This window comes from Caenorhabditis remanei, chromosome X (assembly GCF_010183535.1).
Source record: "Caenorhabditis remanei strain PX506 chromosome X, whole genome shotgun sequence".
In the NCBI taxonomy this organism is placed as follows: Eukaryota; Metazoa; Nematoda; class Chromadorea; order Rhabditida; family Rhabditidae; genus Caenorhabditis; species Caenorhabditis remanei.
Genome location: NC_071333.1, coordinates 20806737 through 20826189, shown reverse-complemented (window position 1 = coordinate 20826189; position 19453 = coordinate 20806737). Strand labels below are relative to the sequence as shown.

The 19453-nt window shown below is 39.1% G+C and overlaps 1 protein-coding gene across 1 annotated transcript; it reads left to right on the top strand.

The window, feature by feature from the left end:
- Positions 1-15816: 15816 nt before the first annotated feature.
- Positions 15817-18308, top strand: GCK72_026175 (uncharacterized protein; the record flags this gene model as incomplete). The annotated part of the gene is made up of 6 exons (XM_053736708.1): positions 15817-15983; positions 17695-17805; positions 17853-17917; positions 17973-18052; positions 18103-18187; positions 18235-18308. The coding sequence occupies 6 exons, from the start codon at positions 15817-15819 to the stop codon at positions 18306-18308; spliced, it is 582 nt and encodes a 193-aa protein (XP_053580274.1).
- Between the last annotated feature and the right edge of the window lie 1145 nt (positions 18309-19453).

Here is a 19453-nt window from a genome sequence, read left to right as displayed (position 1 = left end):
TTTATACACCATGTTCAACTTGTGGAGATTACTTATCTTCTCTTTTCCGTCGTATTTTTTTCTCAGCTTCAATAGATGCGGCAGCTCCAAGTTCACCAATTTGTGCGTCAATTTTAGAACCATCTCTTGTGTCGTGCAAACAATTTGTTGACGGTTGGAACAAAAATAAAGTTAGAATTGAAAAATTTATGTTTTTCAGTGATGAACGATCCATTTTCACTTCACTTTCTATTATCTGCTTTTAAAATCAATAGATTCCACAATTCCGCAGGGAATTCACGGCTCTTCTTTTTATTTCTTAGGTTAGATGATATCTGCTTAGTTATTTCTCGTTTTTTGAGGCAAAATTTATAAAATTCATGCTGATTTCTATGTTGGAGGCCAGAAATTGGTTCGGGAAGAAATGTAAATATTTTTTTTTTATAGGGATAACTGGAATTTCAGGTTGGAACATCGGTTTATGGCTGTCATTCACACTACAGATGACGTTTTTGTTTTTGATAGTGCCTGGCACTGCCAGGCATGTCCACGAAGTTTTTGTCAAACGCACGGAAGTTTATTACGACCAAATTGGGAGATATATACTCACCACTTTTCTCTTAAAAGTGTAGGTGTCCTATTAGCATCATTTTTGGAGGCTTCTGGTAGAATCAGGATGAGAAATGGAACTTGTCTTCACCTAGAAGACTTCCAAATTTTTATTTGCTGTACTATATAATGAGTCTTCTTTGCGCATGTTCGCGGCATCATTTGGAGTTAGCAGGCATTTTCCAAGAAGTGTGACGAGGTTCTAAAACGATGCCTAATTAAAAAATTTTAGTAGGTAAACACTTACTTGTCTAGTTTAAAATTATTCCCACAGCTGTCGGTTTGGGACAAAAACACCCAATGGATTTCCGAAGAGGGAGGTACTCATTTTGTCGATAGTACCTTTCCCTGAGGTGGGTCTCCGTCGAAAACATCCAGAATAGACTCTTATCAGCAGAAATGTTGATCCAGCTATTTGGAGACTGCTATAGAGTCGTGCATTCTTATTCGATGTATTCTTCCAAGTTGGTCTGCCTATTCTGGTTTTTGACGGCCTGGCGAGATCACGTACAGGCAGAGTGATATATTTCGGTTTCAACGAGATCCTTCTGTGGAAATTACCTTGAAAAACACTACATACATTCACTACGGGAATTGTATATTTCTGGAACAAAGATATAGGAACATTTACCCGAAAAAGTCTGCAGTTTCTGATTCGACTGCATTGAAAATAGTTTTGCTTACTCCAGCGGAATTGTGTGCAGACGTGCACTTTGTAACTTGTATTCTACTGTGTACTGGAACGGCGTCCAGAATCGTAAAGTGACCATGTTGGCAGTATTTCTTGTTTGCACAATCCCTCCTCCTCCCAATTTTGATGTTATTGGTTGAGTGACATCGCAGTACCTGAAAAACAAGAAAAAAGAATTATAGAAATATGATCCAACCAACTTTCATTGAAATTTTTTGGATTCAGTTCCAGCTGGTATTCTCTCAAATTCAGTTGCTCAAATGACATTCCAGCTTTTCAAATCGGACGTCATGTAAAAAATTTAGATCCGTTGTGAGTATTTAACCAATTAAAAACGGTAGAAAGATAGCTCCAACCGAATTTCGCTCACAATCCAGAAGTTAATGTAGGCAGATAAAGAAGATAGTGCAATCTTCTGCTCTCCTCATATTCGCGGCTGTTGTGTCAGCGTCTGGAGTAAAATTTCTGTGATAAGTATCCAACTTCAGCTATGGTAAATCCCGAAGGACCCGACCCACCAGCATCCGCCAAATAACATATCACGACAAAACGTCCAAAAGTGTCTATTTACTTAGAATTCATTCTTATAGTAAAATTTCTATGATAAGTATCCAACTTCAGCTATGGTAAATCCCGAAGGACCCGACCCACCAGCATCCGCCAAATAACATATCACGACAAAACGTCCAAAAATATATGTTTACTTAGAATTCATTCCTAAAGTAAAATTTCTATGATAAGTATCCAACTTCAGCTATGGTAAATCCCGAAGGACCCGACCCACCAGCATCCGCCAAATAACATATCACGACAAAACGTCCAAAAGTGTCTATTTACTTAGAATTCATTCTTAAAGTAAAATTTCTATGATAAGTATCCAACTTCAGCTATGGTGAATCCCGAAGGACCCGACCCACCAGAATCCGCCAAATAACATATCACGACGAAACGTCCAAAAGTATCTGTTCACTTAGAATTCATTCTTATAGTAAAATTTCTATGATAAGTATCCAACTTCAGCTATGGTAAATCCCGAAGGACCCGACCCACCAGCATCCGCCAAATAACATATCACGACGAAACGTCCAAAAGTGTCTATTTACTTAGAATTCATTCTTAAAGTAAAATTTCTATGATAAGTATCCAACTTCAGCTATGGTAAATCCCGAAGGACCCGACCCACCAGAATCCGCCAAATAACATATCACGACGAAACGTCCAAAAGTGTCTATTTACTTAGAATTCATTCTTAAAGTAAAATTTCTATGATAAGTATCCAACTTCAGCTATGGTAAATCCCGAAGGACCCGACCCACCAGCATCCGCCAAATAACATATCACGACAAAACGTCCAAAAATATATGTTTACTTAGAATTCATTCCTAAAGTAAAATTTCTATGATAAGTATCCAACTTCAGCTATGGTAAATCCCGAAGGACCCGACCCACCAGCATCCGCCAAATAACATATCACGACAAAACGTCCAAAAGTGTCTATTTACTTAGAATTCATTCTTAAAGTAAAATTTCTATGATAAGTATCCAACTTCAGCTATGGTAAATCCCGAAGGACCCGACCCACCAGCATCCGCCAAATAACATATCACGACAAAACGTCCAAAAATATATGTTTACTTAGAATTCATTCCTAAAGTAAAATTTCTATGATAAGTATCCAACTTCAGCTATGGTAAATCCCGAAGGACCCGACCCACCAGCATCCGCCAAATAACATATCACGACGAAACGTCCAAAAGTGTCTATTTACTTAGAATTCATTCTTAAAGTAAAATTTCTATGATAAGTATCCAACTTCAGCTATGGTAAATCCCGAAGGACCCGACCCACCAGCATCCGCCAAATAACATATCACGACAAAACGTCCAAAAATATATGTTTACTTAGAATTCATTCCTAAAGTAAAATTTCTATGATAAGTATCCAACTTCAGCTATGGTAAATCCCGAAGGACCCGACCCACCAGCATCCGCCAAATAACATATCACGACAAAACGTCCAAAAGTGTCTATTTACTTAGAATTCATTCTTAAAGTAAAATTTCTATGATAAGTATCCAACTTCAGCTATGGTAAATCCCGAAGGACCCGACCCACCAGAATCCGCCAAATAACATATCACGACGAAACGTCCAAAAGTGTCTATTTACTTAGAATTCATTCTTAAAGTAAAATTTCTATGATAAGTATCCAACTTCAGCTATGGTAAATCCCGAAGGACCCGACCCACCAGCATCCGCCAAATAACATATCACGACAAAACGTCCAAAAGTGTCTATTTACTTAGAATTCATTCTTAAAGTAAAATTTCTATGATAAGTATCCAACTTCAGCTATGGTAAATCCCGAAGGACCCGACCCACCAGCATCCGCCAAATAACATATCACGACGAAACGTCCAAAAGTGTCTATTTACTTAGAATTCATTCTTAAAGTAAAATTTCTATGATAAGTATCCAACTTCAGCTATGGTAAATCCCGAAGGACCCGACCCACCAGCATCCGCCAAATAACATATCACGACGAAACGTCCAAAAATATATGTTTACTTAGAATTCATTCTTAAAGTAAAATTTCTATGATAAGTATCCAACTTCAGCTATGGTAAATCCCGAAGGACCCGACCCACCAGCATCCGCCAAATAACATATCACGACGAAACGTCCAAAAATATATGTTTACTTAGAATTCATTCCTAAAGTAAAATTTCTATGATAAGTATCCAACTTCAGCTATGGTAAATCCCGAAGGACCCGACCCACCAGCATCCGCCAAATAACATATCACGACGAAACGTCCAAAAGTGTCTATTTACTTAGAATTCATTCTTAAAGTAAAATTTCTATGATAAGTATCCAACTTCAGCTATGGTAAATCCCGAAGGACCCGACCCACCAGCATCCGCCAAATAACATATCACGACGAAACGTCCAAAAGTGTCTATTTACTTAGAATTCATTCCTAAAGTAAAATTTCTATGATAAGTATCCAACTTCAGCTATGGTAAATCCCGAAGGACCCGACCCACCAGCATCCGCCAAATAACATATCACGACGAAACGTCCAAAAATATATGTTTACTTAGAATTCATTCCTAAAGTAAAATTTCTATGATAAGTATCCAACTTCAGCTATGGTAAATCCCGAAGGACCCGACCCACCAGCATCCGCCAAATAACATATCACGACGAAACGTCCAAAAATATATGTTTACTTAGAATTCATTCTTAAAGTAAAATTTCTATGATAAGTATCCAACTTCAGCTATGGTAAATCCCGAAGGACCCGACCCACCAGCATCCGCCAAATAACATATCACGACGAAACGTCCAAAAGTGTCTATTTACTTAGAATTCATTCTTAAAGTAAAATTTCTATGATAAGTATCCAACTTCAGCTATGGTAAATCCCGAAGGACCCGACCCACCAGCATCCGCCGAATAACATATCACGACGAAACGTCCAAAAATATATGTTTACTTAGAATTCATTCCTAAAGTAAAATTTCTATGATAAGTATCCAACTTCAGCTATGGTAAATCCCGAAGGACCCGACCCACCAGCATCTGCCAAATAGCATATCACGACGAAACGTCCAAAAGTGTCTATTTACTTAGAATTCATTCCTAAAGTAAAATTTCTATGATAAGTATCCAACTTCAGCTATGGTAAATCCCGAAGGACCCGACCCACCAGCATCCGCCAAATAACATATCACGACAAAACGTCCAAAAGTGTCTATTTACTTAGAATTCATTCTTAAAGTAAAATTTCTATGATAAGTATCCAACTTCAGCTATGGTAAATCCCGAAGGACCCGACCCACCAGAATCCGCCAAATAACATATCACGACGAAACGTCCAAAAGTGTCTATTTACTTAGAATTCATTCTTATAGTAAAATTTCTATGATAAGTATCCAACTTCAGCTATGGTAAATCCCGAAGGACCCGACCCACCAGCATCCGCCAAATAACATATCACGACGAAACGTCCAAAAATATATGTTTACTTAGAATTCATTCTTAAAGTAAAATTTCTGTGATAAGTATCCAACTTCAGCTATGGTAAATCCCGAAGGACCCGACCCACCAGCATCCGCCAAATAACATATCACGACAAAACGTCCAGAAGTGTCTATTTACTTAGAATTCATTCCTAAACTAAAATTTCTGTGATTAGTATCCAACTTCAGCTATGGTAAATCCCGAAGGACCCGACCCACCAGCATCCGCCAAATAACATATCACGACAAAACGTCCAGAAGTGTCTATTTACTTAGAATTCATTCCTAAAGTAAAATTTCTGTGATAAGTATCCAACTTCAGCTATGGTAAATCCCGAAGGACCCGACCCACCAGCATCCGCCAAATAACATATCACGACAAAACGTCCAGAAGTGTCTATTTACTTAGAATCCATTCTTAAAGTAAAATTTCTGTGATTAGTATCCAACTTCAGCTATGGTAAATCCCGAAGGACCCGACCCACCAGCATCCGCCAAATAACATATCACGACAAAACGTCCAGAAGTGTCTATTTACTTAGAATCCATTCTTAAAGTAAAATTTCTGTGATTAGTATCCAACTTCAGCTATGGTAAATCCCGAAGGACCCGACCCACCAGCATCCGCCAAATAACATATCACGACAAAACGTCCAGAAGTGTCTATTTACTTAGAATTCATTCCTAAAGTAAAATTTCTATGATAAGTATCCAACTTCAGCTATGGTAAATTTCAAAGGACCCGACCCACCAGCATCCGCCAAATAACATATCACGACAAAACGTCCAGAAGTGTCTATTTACTTAGAATCCATTCTTAAAGTAAAATTTCTGTGATTAGTATCCAACTTCAGCTATGGTAAATTTCAAAGGACCCGACCCACCAGCATCCGCCGAATAACATATCACGACAAAACGTCCAGAAGTGTCTATTTACTTAGAATCCATTCTTAAAGTAAAATTTCTGTGATTAGTATCCAACTTCAGCTATGGTAAATTTCAAAGGACCCGACCCACCAGCATCCGCCAAATAACATATCACGACAAAACGTCCAGAAGTGTCTATTTACTTAGAATTCATTCTTAAAGTAAAATTTCTATGATAAGTATCCAACTTCAGCTATGGTAAATCCCGAAGGACCCGACCCACCAGCATCCGCCGAATAACATATCACGACGAAACGTCCAAAACTGTCTATTTACTTAGAATTCATTCTTAAAGTAAAATTTCTATGATAAGTATACAACTTCAGCTATGGTAAATCCCGAAGGACCCGACCCACCAGCATCCGCCGAATAACATATCACGACGAAAAGTCCAAAACTGTCTATTTACTTAGAATTCATTCTTAAAGTAAAATTTCTATGATAAGTATCCAACTTCAGCTATGGTAAATCCCGAAGGACCCGACCCACCAGCATCCGCCAAATAACATATCACGACAAAACGTCCAGAAGTGTCTATTTACTTAGAATTCATTCCTAAAGTAAAATTTCTATGATAAGTATCCAACTTCAGCTATGGTAAATTTCAAAGGACCCGACCCACCAGCATCCGCCAAATAACATATCACGACAAAACGTCCAGAAGTGTCTATTTACTTAGAATCCATTCTTAAAGTAAAATTTCTGTGATTAGTATCCAACTTCAGCTATGGTAAATTTCAAAGGACCCGACCCACCAGCATCCGCCGAATAACATATCACGACAAAACGTCCAGAAGTGTCTATTTACTTAGAATCCATTCTTAAAGTAAAATTTCTGTGATTAGTATCCAACTTCAGCTATGGTAAATTTCAAAGGACCCGACCCACCAGCATCCGCCAAATAACATATCACGACAAAACGTCCAGAAGTGTCTATTTACTTAGAATTCATTCTTAAAGTAAAATTTCTATGATAAGTATCCAACTTCAGCTATGGTAAATCCCGAAGGACCCGACCCACCAGCATCCGCCGAATAACATATCACGACGAAACGTCCAAAACTGTCTATTTACTTAGAATTCATTCTTAAAGTAAAATTTCTATGATAAGTATACAACTTCAGCTATGGTAAATCCCGAAGGACCCGACCCACCAGCATCCGCCAAATAACATATCACGACAAAACGTCCAGAAGTGTCTATTTACTTAGAATTCATTCTTAAAGTAAAATTTCTATGATAAGTATCCAACTTCAGCTATGGTAAATCCCGAAGGACCCGACCCACCAGCATCCGCCGAATAACATATCACGACAAAACGTCCAAAACTGTCTATTTACTTAGAATTCATTCTTAAGGTAAAATTTCTATGATAAGTATCCAACTTCAGCTATGGTAAATCCCGAAGGACCCGACCCACCAGCATCCGCCGAATAACATATCACGACGAAAAGTCCAAAACTGTCTATTTACTTAGAATTCATTCTTAAAGTAAAATTTCTATGATAAGTATCCAACTTCAGCTATGGTAAATCCCGAAGGACCCGACCCACCAGCATCCGCCGAATAACATATCACGACGAAAAGTCCAAAACTGTCTATTTACTTAGAATTCATTCTTAAGGTAAAATTTCTATGATAAGTATCCAACTTCAGCTATGGTAAATCCCGAAGGACCCGACCCACCAGCATCCGCCGAATAACATATCACGACAAAACGTCCAAAACTGTCTATTTACTTAGAATTCATTCTTAAGGTAAAATTTCTATGATAAGTACCCAACTTCAGCTATGGTAAATCCCGAAGGACCCGACCCACCAGCATCCGCCGAATAACATATCACGACGAAAAGTCCAAAACTGTCTATTTACTTAGAATTCATTCTTAAAGTAAAATTTCTATGATAAGTATCCAACTTCAGCTATGGTAAATCCCGAAGGACCCGACCCACCAGCATCCGCCGAATAACATATCACGACGAAAAGTCCAAAACTGTCTATTTACTTAGAATTCATTCTTAGGGTAAAATTTCTATGATAAGTATCCAACTTCAGCTATGGTAAATCCCGAAGGACCCGACCCACCAGCATCCGCCGAATAACATATCACGACGAAACGTCCAAAACTGTCTATTTACTTAGAATTCATTCTTAAAGTAAATTTTCTATGATAAGTATCCAACTTCAGCTATGGTAAATCCCGAAGGACCCGACCCACCAGCATCCGCCGAATAACATATCACGACGAAAAGTCCAAAACTGTCTATTTACTTAGAATTCATTCTTAGGGTAAAATTTCTATGATAAGTATCCAACTTCAGCTATGGTAAATCCCGAAGGACCCGACCCACCAGCATCCGCCGAATAACATATCACGACGAAACGTCCAGAAGTGTCTATTTACTTAGAATTCATTCTTAAAGTAAAATTTCTATGATAAGTATCCAACTTCAGCTATGGTAAATCCCGAAGGACCCGACCCACCAGCATCCGCCAAATAACATATCACGACAAAACGTCCAGAAGTGTCTATTTACTTAGAATTCATTCTTAAAGTAAAATTTCTATGATAAGTATCCAACTTCAGCTATGGTAAATCCCGAAGGACCCGACCCACCAGCATCCGCCGAATAACATATCACGACGAAAAGTCCAAAACTGTCTATTTACTTAGAATTCATTCTTAAAGTAAAATTTCTATGATAAGTATCCAACTTCAGCTATGGTAAATCCCGAAGGACCCGACCCACCAGCATCCGCCGAATAACATATCACGACGAAAAGTCCAAAACTGTCTATTTACTTAGAATTCATTCTTAAAGTAAAATTTCTATGATAAGTATCCAACTTCAGCTATGGTAAATCCCGAAGGACCCGACCCACCAGCATCCGCCAAATAACATATCACGACAAAACGTCCAGAAGTGTCTGTTTACTTAGAATTCATTCTTAGGGTAAAATTTCTGTGATAAGTATCCAACTTCAGCTATGGTAAATCCCGAAGGACCCGACCCACCAGCATCCGCCAATTAACATATCACGACGAAAAGTCCAAAACTGTCTATTTACTTAGAATTCATTCTTAAAGTAAAATTTCTATGATAAGTATCCAACTTCAGCTATGGTAAATCCCGAAGGACCCGACCCACCAGCATCCGCCGAATAACATATCACGACGAAACGTCCAAAACTGTCTATTTACTTAGAATTCATTCTTAGAGTAAAATTTCTATGATAAGCATCTAAAAAACCTAACTCACCGTTTTTCGCTAACTTGCTAACCGCATCTCGCACTGAACCACTCCGCATCCTTCACGACGGTTCGTTTCCTCTTCATCCGCTTCACATCAGCACTGAAAAAGAAAACACTAATTTGCAAACTTAGCGGGAAAATAGGGGATATAAGTACGAGATAAATCATGGTAATGGGGATATCTCATAGATGGCCAGAAAAAAATATAAGATAGATGAGTCACCATCCAGTACGGCGAGATAGTGGACGACTGAGCCAAGAAGATAATGTGAGGAGACTGGGGACAGTGGGAGGAGTCTAGAAAGGAAGACATAAAAAATGATTTCCCATGGAGATAAGTAAGCAGGTGGTTTGTGTTAAAAGTAATGAGACTATAGGACAGTGTCTATCTATTTTATGTTATCTTAAGAAAGGGCATGGGAAAAGAGTGGACTGCTCGGTTGCGGGAGTGAAAGGGATAACTGACTGTATTCTACCAGTCTGACCTCATTTGGACTGGTGGCGGGGGCTATTCGTCATCCTCTATTCGATTTCCCAGAAAGATAAGTGACAGATGGCTGTCAAGTCGAGTGAAGAACAATGAGAACACTGGCCAACTTTTTCACATTTATGATTGATGACTCGCTTTCACCTGTCCCTCTGGCTATTATTTGCGTACCGCTCGCAGATCACCTGAGGTAGCCTAACCAGTAAAGTTTGGGGTAAGAATGATGGGGGGTATCTGAGACTAAATCTCGGTCTATTGTAACTTCCCACAGGCACTGCCTTCCTATCTTCCCTTTTCAAACCTTTGCATCCGATGTTCTCGCTCCTGCATGCCTGGGGCCGGATTGGAAAAACGGATTGGAGTAGAGAAACTGGACGAAACGTCGAAGGGTGGTCGTATCAGAAAACCAGATAAGATGATATATATGTTTTTTCTTCAGAAGCATCATTCTGTCTCTAACCAAATAGCATATTCTGTTCAGTCTTGGAATAGGTTACTCCCTGATTGAAGATAAAGAAGTCAGAGAACAAAACTACTATTTTTCTAACGAAAATATTTTATTTTTGCAACTCACAGACAACGGAAGACGGGAGAGATCTATGCGACATAGGAATCCTTCGCTATAGAACTCCAAACACCTCTTTTCACGTTTTCGGAAAGTCACCATTCCATTTTTACAAGCATCAGCAGTCCGCACTCGACCACTGCTACTGTTACGGTAGATGCAGTAGCACGTCGAGAGAGGCGATCAAATCTCTGAGTTATGGACGCCTACCATTCGAAAAAAGGACAAAGTTAACCCGGCCAAAAACCAGAAAAAAACCGATCTAGGGATATGCACAATTAACTGCAGGTCTGTGGCTACAGACAACAGACTTGCAGAACTTTTCGAAGAGACAAATCGCATTAAATACGACATTATTGGACTCTCGGAGACAAAAAGATCCGCAGAAGTGCATCTAACAAATCGGGACGGAACCGGCGTGATACTGGGAAAATGCAACGACTCTTCGGTATCTGGCGGAGTAGGATTTGTCAGTAATAAATCACTTATGCCAAAAATAAAAGAGATAAAGATAGTGAATCATCGTATCGGATACCTGCCTCCTGCACGAGAAAAGCGACGCTAAATGCACGCAAGGTGACCCCATATCACCAAACTTGTTTTCTGCTTGTTTCGGCTTTCAGCGGAATGTCAAGGTCAAATCTAGAAGGAGACAAAGAAGACTACAATAACTCCACTGGTATCAGAATAAACGGCAGAAACCTAACACACCTACGATTCGCCGACGATATCATTCTAATCTTGAAAACTCCACAAATAGCGGAAAATGTGCTGCAAGAGCTGGTAAACAGATGTGAAACAGTCGCTCTGGAAATAAACGCCAGTAAAACAAAAGTTCTGAAAAAAGAAATTGCGTCAAGTCACCAAATAAATATCAGAAAAAACAACACCATGATAGCAATTGAAGAGGTTGAGGAACACGTATACTTGGGAAGACTGCTCAATACAAAAACGACCTAGAGCCAGAAATACACAGAAGACGAAGAACAGCATGGGCGGCACTCAACAACATCAAAAACACAACAGATGCCTTGACATGTCCAAAAATCCGAGCGCAAGTTTTTGACTCCATTGTTCTCCCCGCGTTTACATATGGATCAGAAACATAGACTTTCACGAAAGCTCTATCCGAAAGAGTAAGAATAACACATGCTACACTGGAACGTAAACTCGTCGGAATTACCCTCACGGAACAGCGAGAGAAAAGCCTCCACCGAGAAGACATAAGGAGGATATCCCAAGTGAAAGACCTTCTTGTCTTCATAACGAAACAAAAATTAGGTTCGTGATGAGAAGAAAAAACAATCGATGGACAAAGCTACTTCAAGAATGGAGACCCAGAAATGAGAAAAGACTAGTAGGAAGACCAGGAATGCGATGGGCCGACTCCCTGAAGAAAGAAATCTCAGTGCGACAAGGAACTCAATTGATCGAACCTTGGAGCACAATCGCCAAAGATCGGAAAAAATAGATAGCTGTGATCCGCGCCCACACCAACTGAGTTAAGAACGAACCGACTAAGTAACTAAGAAAGTAAGACTCCATCGTGTAGGATGACTCAACTTCTCCCAGCGATGCTCTATCGAAAAAATCTGAATGTATTGTGGAAAACACAGAAACGATAGGGAAACACTCTTTGTCTCTGAACTTAGAACGCTTTCTAGATTTTTGTTATAAACAATTTGGAGAGAGCATAGAGAAATAATATACGCGAGAGAGTTAGACGGCGCCAGAAACCATTGTCACCGCTATTCCTTCAGTCTTCTCTTAGATCATCATGGTGAATAGTCCTATTTCTATTGATAATACTCAAAAGATACATTTTCAGAATTCCTACAGTATGGATGTTCGACAAACAATTTATTAATTTTTTTAGAAGCTCAAATTTCATATTGATTGGATATCAGGTGAGTTGTTAAATTTTTGAATTAGTTGTTGTTAACATTAATATTTTTTCAGGTGTCTTACTGAATAGATACCGTCAAAATTAGCTAATTGATTATTTTGGAATACTATATTCATCTTCTCATAATTGTGGAAATTATGGAGGTGAGTCACTGGTGAAAATGACGTATCCATATTTATGCCCCGCCATGTGAAATCCAAAATTAAAAAAAAACGATTTTTTCAACCTAAAATCTTTGGTTTCCAACTTTTACTCACTTTTTCATGTTTTTTGATTATGAATCAGCAACAATTAGCAAGAATGAGTTGGATTTCAGATGACAAACAAGAGCTAGACTTTTTCCTATTTGACCAGTCCTTTCACGTTCCAGTATTCTCTGTAATCACTAGATATACCGTAAATACTGTATTATAACGGCATGCCGTTATATTTTTCAACTCCTTCCGAGAGAAATTTTGTGGTTTCAGAAACTCCTTAAAATTAAACGGAAAAACTATTTTGGACGCTCAATTTCCTTATCAAGAAGTCACTTATCACGCTGCTTCTAATCAGAATCAAGAAAATACACCGAGATTATACAGTATTCCGTTATAATACAGTATTTACGGTAATTGTGTTTGTCCACACCAGATGTCAGTCTATCCGGATGTCCCACCAGAAAATGCTTAACTTTCTCTCGAAAATTCTATTTTGAAGCAGAAGCGAATATCATTTGAAAATGACTCATTCGCATAACTCGGCGCCTATTTCATATAAGCAAATGTTGATGCTTTGTTCTTCGAATCTGAAAAAAAAACAGAGAAAAAAGAACGGCCAAGAAATTTCTGTGGGTCTATTCTTTTGATTGTCATCTCTGAAATTCAGTTAGCAGTTTATTTCACTATTCTTATTTTGAATTTTCAGAGTTTTGTCACTTTCTTCTAACTGGATCAATGATTGGATGAACTCCCAGTTGTCTGAGTGATCGGGAGTCGGACTCAACTGACTCCAGCTCCTCTTTGAGTCACGAAAGGTATAGTCAGGCACAAAACAAGTCAGCTACCATCCTGTAAATTACCAGAGCTCCCGTCTTGATGCCATCCCCTGGGACATTCCTGTCGTGGATATGAGTTGGATGAGGGCCAAGACGAGTCACCGTCCTATGTCAACGTGGCATCACCGAGTGGCTCAACCGGCATGGCTTCATTGAAAGAGAGAGGAAAACCGCTCAAGAAGGTTTCGGAGAAGAAGTTGGTAGAGAACCCATCATTTTATATGTTTTAATTTTTTATACAATTTTGTTTCTAATTAATTGAACAAAAAATCATAATAAACATGTAACTTTGAAAATAATGTGTTTATCTTCACTTCTTTCAGCACTCGAATTTCTGCTACTTAAAAACATTATCGTAACATTTGAAATTCTTGGAGAGATAAATCTGATAGGCAAAATGAAGTCAATGAGTGCAGATAATGCCTATTCTCTCCGAAATCCATGTAAAAACTGGATATATGCTGAACTCTGACTACTTAGAGTATCAACGGGTGGCAGTGGTCGAATTGTTCTCAATTTGAGAGCTAGAATCACCACGTAGTTACCCACTGTAGTGCTCCACGTTCGAATACCGGAGATAACAACATAACTGAACCATTTTATACTTTTCCGAGACGATCAGCGTTAAATATTTTCTTTTTCGTGGCTGCTGTCTCCAAAACTAGAAATTAGAGAAAAAAACTTACGTATTTTTGGTATTAGTCCGCGTAAAATTCGAGATATTCGGTCGAAAACTGATAGCCCAATCGATGACACAGCTAGAATCCATAGTTTTTGCATTTTTCTTGATTTAAATTCGTAATTACAGCAAATAAATCGTGGAAAAAAACGCTTTCATCCCGTTGGAAAAATGAAGTCAATGAATTCATGCAAACACTGGATATATTCTGAACTTTGACTACTTAGAGTATCAACGGGTGGCAATGGTTGAATTATTCTCAATTTAAGAGCCAGAACCACCACGTAGTTACCCACTGTAGTGCTCCACGTTCGAATTCCGGAGTTAACAACATTTTCATCATTAGCAAGAAATTCTGAAGACGATTTGGTATTTTATTACTTTTTCATTTGTGACTGCTGTCAGAATTTGAAATTTGATGGAAAAACTCACCTCTCCAATAACAACATGAATATAGCACCGTAGAAATGTAGTTTCCAGCGTAAAACTCAGGGAATTCGGCTGAAAACTGAACCCCTATCCGAATACAGGACAATAAGAAATAGTTTTTTGCATAATTCGCAGTTAAAATCCATAATCACAGCTGAAAAATTGTGGAAAAACGCTTTCATTCTGCCGAGAACCAACGAACAACGTTTCTCCGTGACGAGACCCATGCGGCGCACTTATGTGTGGGCCTTTAAAGCGTCTCTTTCTCTCTCTCTCCCTCATTTCATCGACAAACGACAGCGGCCCAGACGAATGGAGAGGTAAAACACTCTCTTCCCCTCCGACCACACTATTGGCGGAGACGTTTCGACCACCAGGCAGCCAAGAATTTAAAAAAAAACTGGGCTGACCATCTGGATGCAAGATTTACGAGTTTTTGGTAGAAAAATGAATTGTTTTGAAACTTCGAAATATGAATATTCGTGATATATTAAACTAGAAAACAAAGAAAAGAAGACCCCAAAAAGGTGGTAAAAGTGTTTTCAGGAAAAACAAAAATTAAAACCAATAGCGGAAACGAACTACCAACACTTTGATTCCCATCTTAGCGCACATCCCCTCTGCCAACCAGCCATGCAAAAACGAGGAATCTAGAGGGCAGAGATGTTTTGGGAACTGTTTCCGAGTCAGACAATGAGGCTTTCTGTGTTAAATCAGAGCAAAACTTTGAGAGCTCATAACTCGGCTGATAGTGACTGGCGCACTTCAAAAATTTCAGAATAATCTTTTCAGATTATTCTTAACTTTTCCTGAAAGTTTCTGCCAAAAAAACACTTGCATGGTCTCGGGGTTCCCTTGTAAGAACAGTATGAGTTAAACTAAAGAGAGCATGAAAAACTGGGAACAGATTGAAACCGACAGACTGTTCAATCGAATAAGTAGTATCGAGAAACCATATTGAATTTGTTATGTCCTTTGGTGGAGGAGAAGGGAATTATAAAACCATTTATTTACATGGTGAGAATCAACAACTAAGAGTTCTCTACATCTTATATAGGCAGATCTTCTTGCCACGTGTGACCTCGGGGTTGGACGTTCACTAGGCTAGGCCATGCTAGTTCACGCCACAACACCTCCCTTTCTTCAATGAAAGTTCGTTTGTCTACTGTCTTGCATCTTCGGTTCTTCCACGACAGCCGCTGCCTAGACTCCACAGCATTTCTTCTTTTGGACCCATGTCCGCATCATTGCTTCGATCTTCTGATCTTCAGCCAACGATCTTCAGCAGATGTCATTTCCCTATGCATCTCACAGCTTCCACACGAAATCTACCATTCGAAATCGTTGTACACGAGTACCTCGATCCATCTTCACTCGGTGCTGCTGCTGGTTCTTCAACGGTGTCTTCCTTCCGGGTGATCCCATGATCTCGAGCTCGTCACTCTCCAACCCTTCTTACCGCTGGTTTGTTGTCGATGTTGTCCACCGGGATCTCTTGTCTTCGGCCTTCTCCGTGCGCACCAGTCAACGGTCCCGTCCGGCATGCGCGTCCCCGGAGCGTCGGTTCGTTGATCTCATCCTGATCGCCACTGTTATGTCCTTTGGTGGAGGAGAAGGGAATTATAAAACCATTTATTTACATGGTGAGAATCAACAACTAAGAGTTCTCTACATCTTATATAGGCAGATCTTCTTGCCACGTGTGACCTCGGGGTTGGACGTTCACTAGGCTAGGCCATGCTAGTTCACGCCACAACAGAATTGGAAACTTTTCTTTGTCTCCTGGAATCAAATTAGGCTGCTTCTACTAAAATGCCGTGTTTTTTCAGTTTTTGCAGAGAATCTCCCAGGTTAGTGTGGTCTCCGAAACATTCAGTTCCTTCAAGTGTTTGTGAACCATGTTTTTTGTGTCTACTGATGTAACTTTCTATTGCGCTAAAAATGTGTTTTGAGATGTTTAAAATTCGTAGAAACTAAAGAATAGTTACAAAAAGGAGCAGTTAGAATTTGCAACCTAAAGAGTAGATGCGGATTGGGTACGGAGTGATGGAGAGACCAACTAGTTAGAAACAAGAGACACAGAGAACAGGAGACACTCTTCCACACAAACCGCGGTCTCTTTCGATAAGAAGGCCACGAAAGAACGTGGGGAAAGGAGAGACGCCGATTAGCACGCCGACTCATCTATCCATTCCACTGTTGTCCTCTTTATTTCTTTCTAAACTTTTGAGGTGAGTACTAGCATGCTTTCTGTGTATACACATATAAAGTTATTTTTCAGGCGTCTTTCTGGTTAGATGCCGACCAATATGCATTATATCTGATTTTATTTGAATACTAGCTATTATATTTAAAGGGTTCAGGTATGTTATTTTTCTACTTAAATATATATATATATATATATATATATAGCATCTGACTAGAATCGTGAAAACTGTAATATAACGGCATCCTCAATCCCTGAATATGAACACAGTAGCGAATAATGTTTTTGAGAGCTTTTTATGTTTTAGAAACACCAATTTCTGGGAGAAAAATCTGAATAACCGGTCCAGAACATTTTGACATAGAGATTTTTCACTTTTAATGCAGAGTTAAGCGGAAAACGTTTATTGAAATGGCGGAAGGCAGATGGCGGAAAGCAGAATGGAGCATTTTCCGGCAGAATGTCATTTTTTAGAAGATTTTGGTTTTTATTGTTGTAAAAAGCTCTTAAAAATGACTAAATATGCTTTCAATTCCGTTTTTTGGTAGAAACTAATAGCTTTTCTGCAAAAAAAAACTTCCAAAACATCAGTAAATTCGATACGTGAACAAATTTTTCAAAATGATATCCTCTAGGCGGAAATCGGAAATAATTTAAAAATGACGAATAGCTGAAGTCGGAAAAAAGTGGGCTTGAAACAAATACACAGCAGTGCGAAAAATGGTCAAGTATTTTTTGGCACCGTGCCAACCGTTGTGCAATCGGAACGCGTTTCCGCGACGTAACCCTTCGTACTGCCGTGAAAAAAGGAAAATTATTTCTCAATTATCTAAGTCACAGTTTCAAAATGGTAGTAATAAAAGTTAGGGATTTTCCGTACTACTAACTCAATATATATTTCTTTCAGAATAATTTCCTGCGTCACATGCGCTACCCTCACCACTTACAACTTCATCAACATCGCGGCTTGGTTGGTGATCAACTTCCAAATCCCACTGATGGATAAACTGAAAGAAGTGTAAGCTAATAAAACAACCGCCTATGTAACTAAAATTTATTTTCCAGCATTTTGAGTGCAGGTGAATTCCAATTGGATGACAAAGGGTACATGCGTTTTTATAAAAGGCAAGGTGAATGATGTAAGTGATTACATGAAATTAACACAAAACTGTGTTAATGTTTCAGAGTACAAACCCTGTCATCAGAAAGGATTTGGAGAACTTGAAGATTTTGATGGAAGGATAGAGAAGTTGACTGACGCGGAGGTAAGAAAAAATTTCGAAAAAAAAGTGCTGAAAGTCAAATAATATTTCAGACCATAAAAGTAATGGCAGTGAAAAACTGCCTATCCGATGCAGTGAGAATTGTCAGACGGGAGGCATCTGAAGAATCAAACTGTGGTGAGTTGCTTAGACAGATTACAACGTGGAACATGTTTTTTTTTCAGAAAATGTTGAAGGAAATGGTGCTGAAGACTCTCCGGGTAGTGCTGAATGTCCATCACATAATTTATTAATTTAGTTAATTTATTCTAGTTGTCTATTATTGTTCTATTACGTGTATACCCAGCCGGATATGAATATGTATTATATTTCTTGCGACCCACCGCCTTCAGTCAAATTAACTATCATTACAAAAGTTTATGAGAAACGTTGTTTCTTAGAATTGATGCAAATTTGTGAATTCACTAATGATAATCAATCAACATCAGGTTACGGTACCTGCCGAAGCGGCGACCCACCGTCTTTAGTCAATTTAACTATCATTACAAAAGTTTATGAGAAATGTTGTTTCTTAGAATCAATTCAAATTTGTGAATTCACAAATTTGAATTAATTCTAAGAAACCACGTTTCTAAATAACTTTTGTAATGATAGTTAAATTGACTGAAGACGGTGGGTCGCCGCTTCGGCAGGTACCGTAACCTGATGTTGAGAAACGCAGACTTGATCTCGAAAATTATGTTCAGTGATGTATAATTAGAGAAAAACATTTACAGGTTTGTGTTTTTCAAAAAAACAGTAGGAGAACCAAGTCATGCGTCAAATAGCATCAAAAAAAATATGTAATGATAAAATTGGATATTTAGTAACAAAAGTAACAAATAAAACAGAAACACGGGGAAGTGACCACTGCCTCCTCTCTATCTCTCCGCTCGCTGCATAGACCACACGCACACACCACCGCAAGCCGTCTTTTCTCTTTTCCCCCTTTCTCTTATACCCTACGCATTTTCGATAAACCACCGGGCGTCGTGGCGGGCGTCTGTGAGTCAGCTTCTTGACGGTAGATAAGTGTGGATGGAGTGAAGGGAGGAGTCCTGTGGGTGTTGTCGGCAACGGCGACCGAGCGTCCGCGCCAAGCGCTGCGTCGCCAGGGGTCATCTGTCGGAAGACGGATGGTCCCGGGTGCATAAGGAGTGGTGCACGGCTCAGGGCCGAAAGGCAGCAGGCAAAAGCCACCGCGCGGTGCAGTGGCCGGATAGCGCTTGTGAGTTGTCACTCGCCCACAGCCTTCCTGATACCTTCAGACCGCTTGTCACTTTTTGAAAAATTTGAGGATGACAAACTTGAAAAAAAAAACCTTTTTTAGGAATCTCTACGAGAGAATAAATCTGGAAAAACATAATAACATTTTTCAAAGCAACGGAACTTTGTTGCCTATTA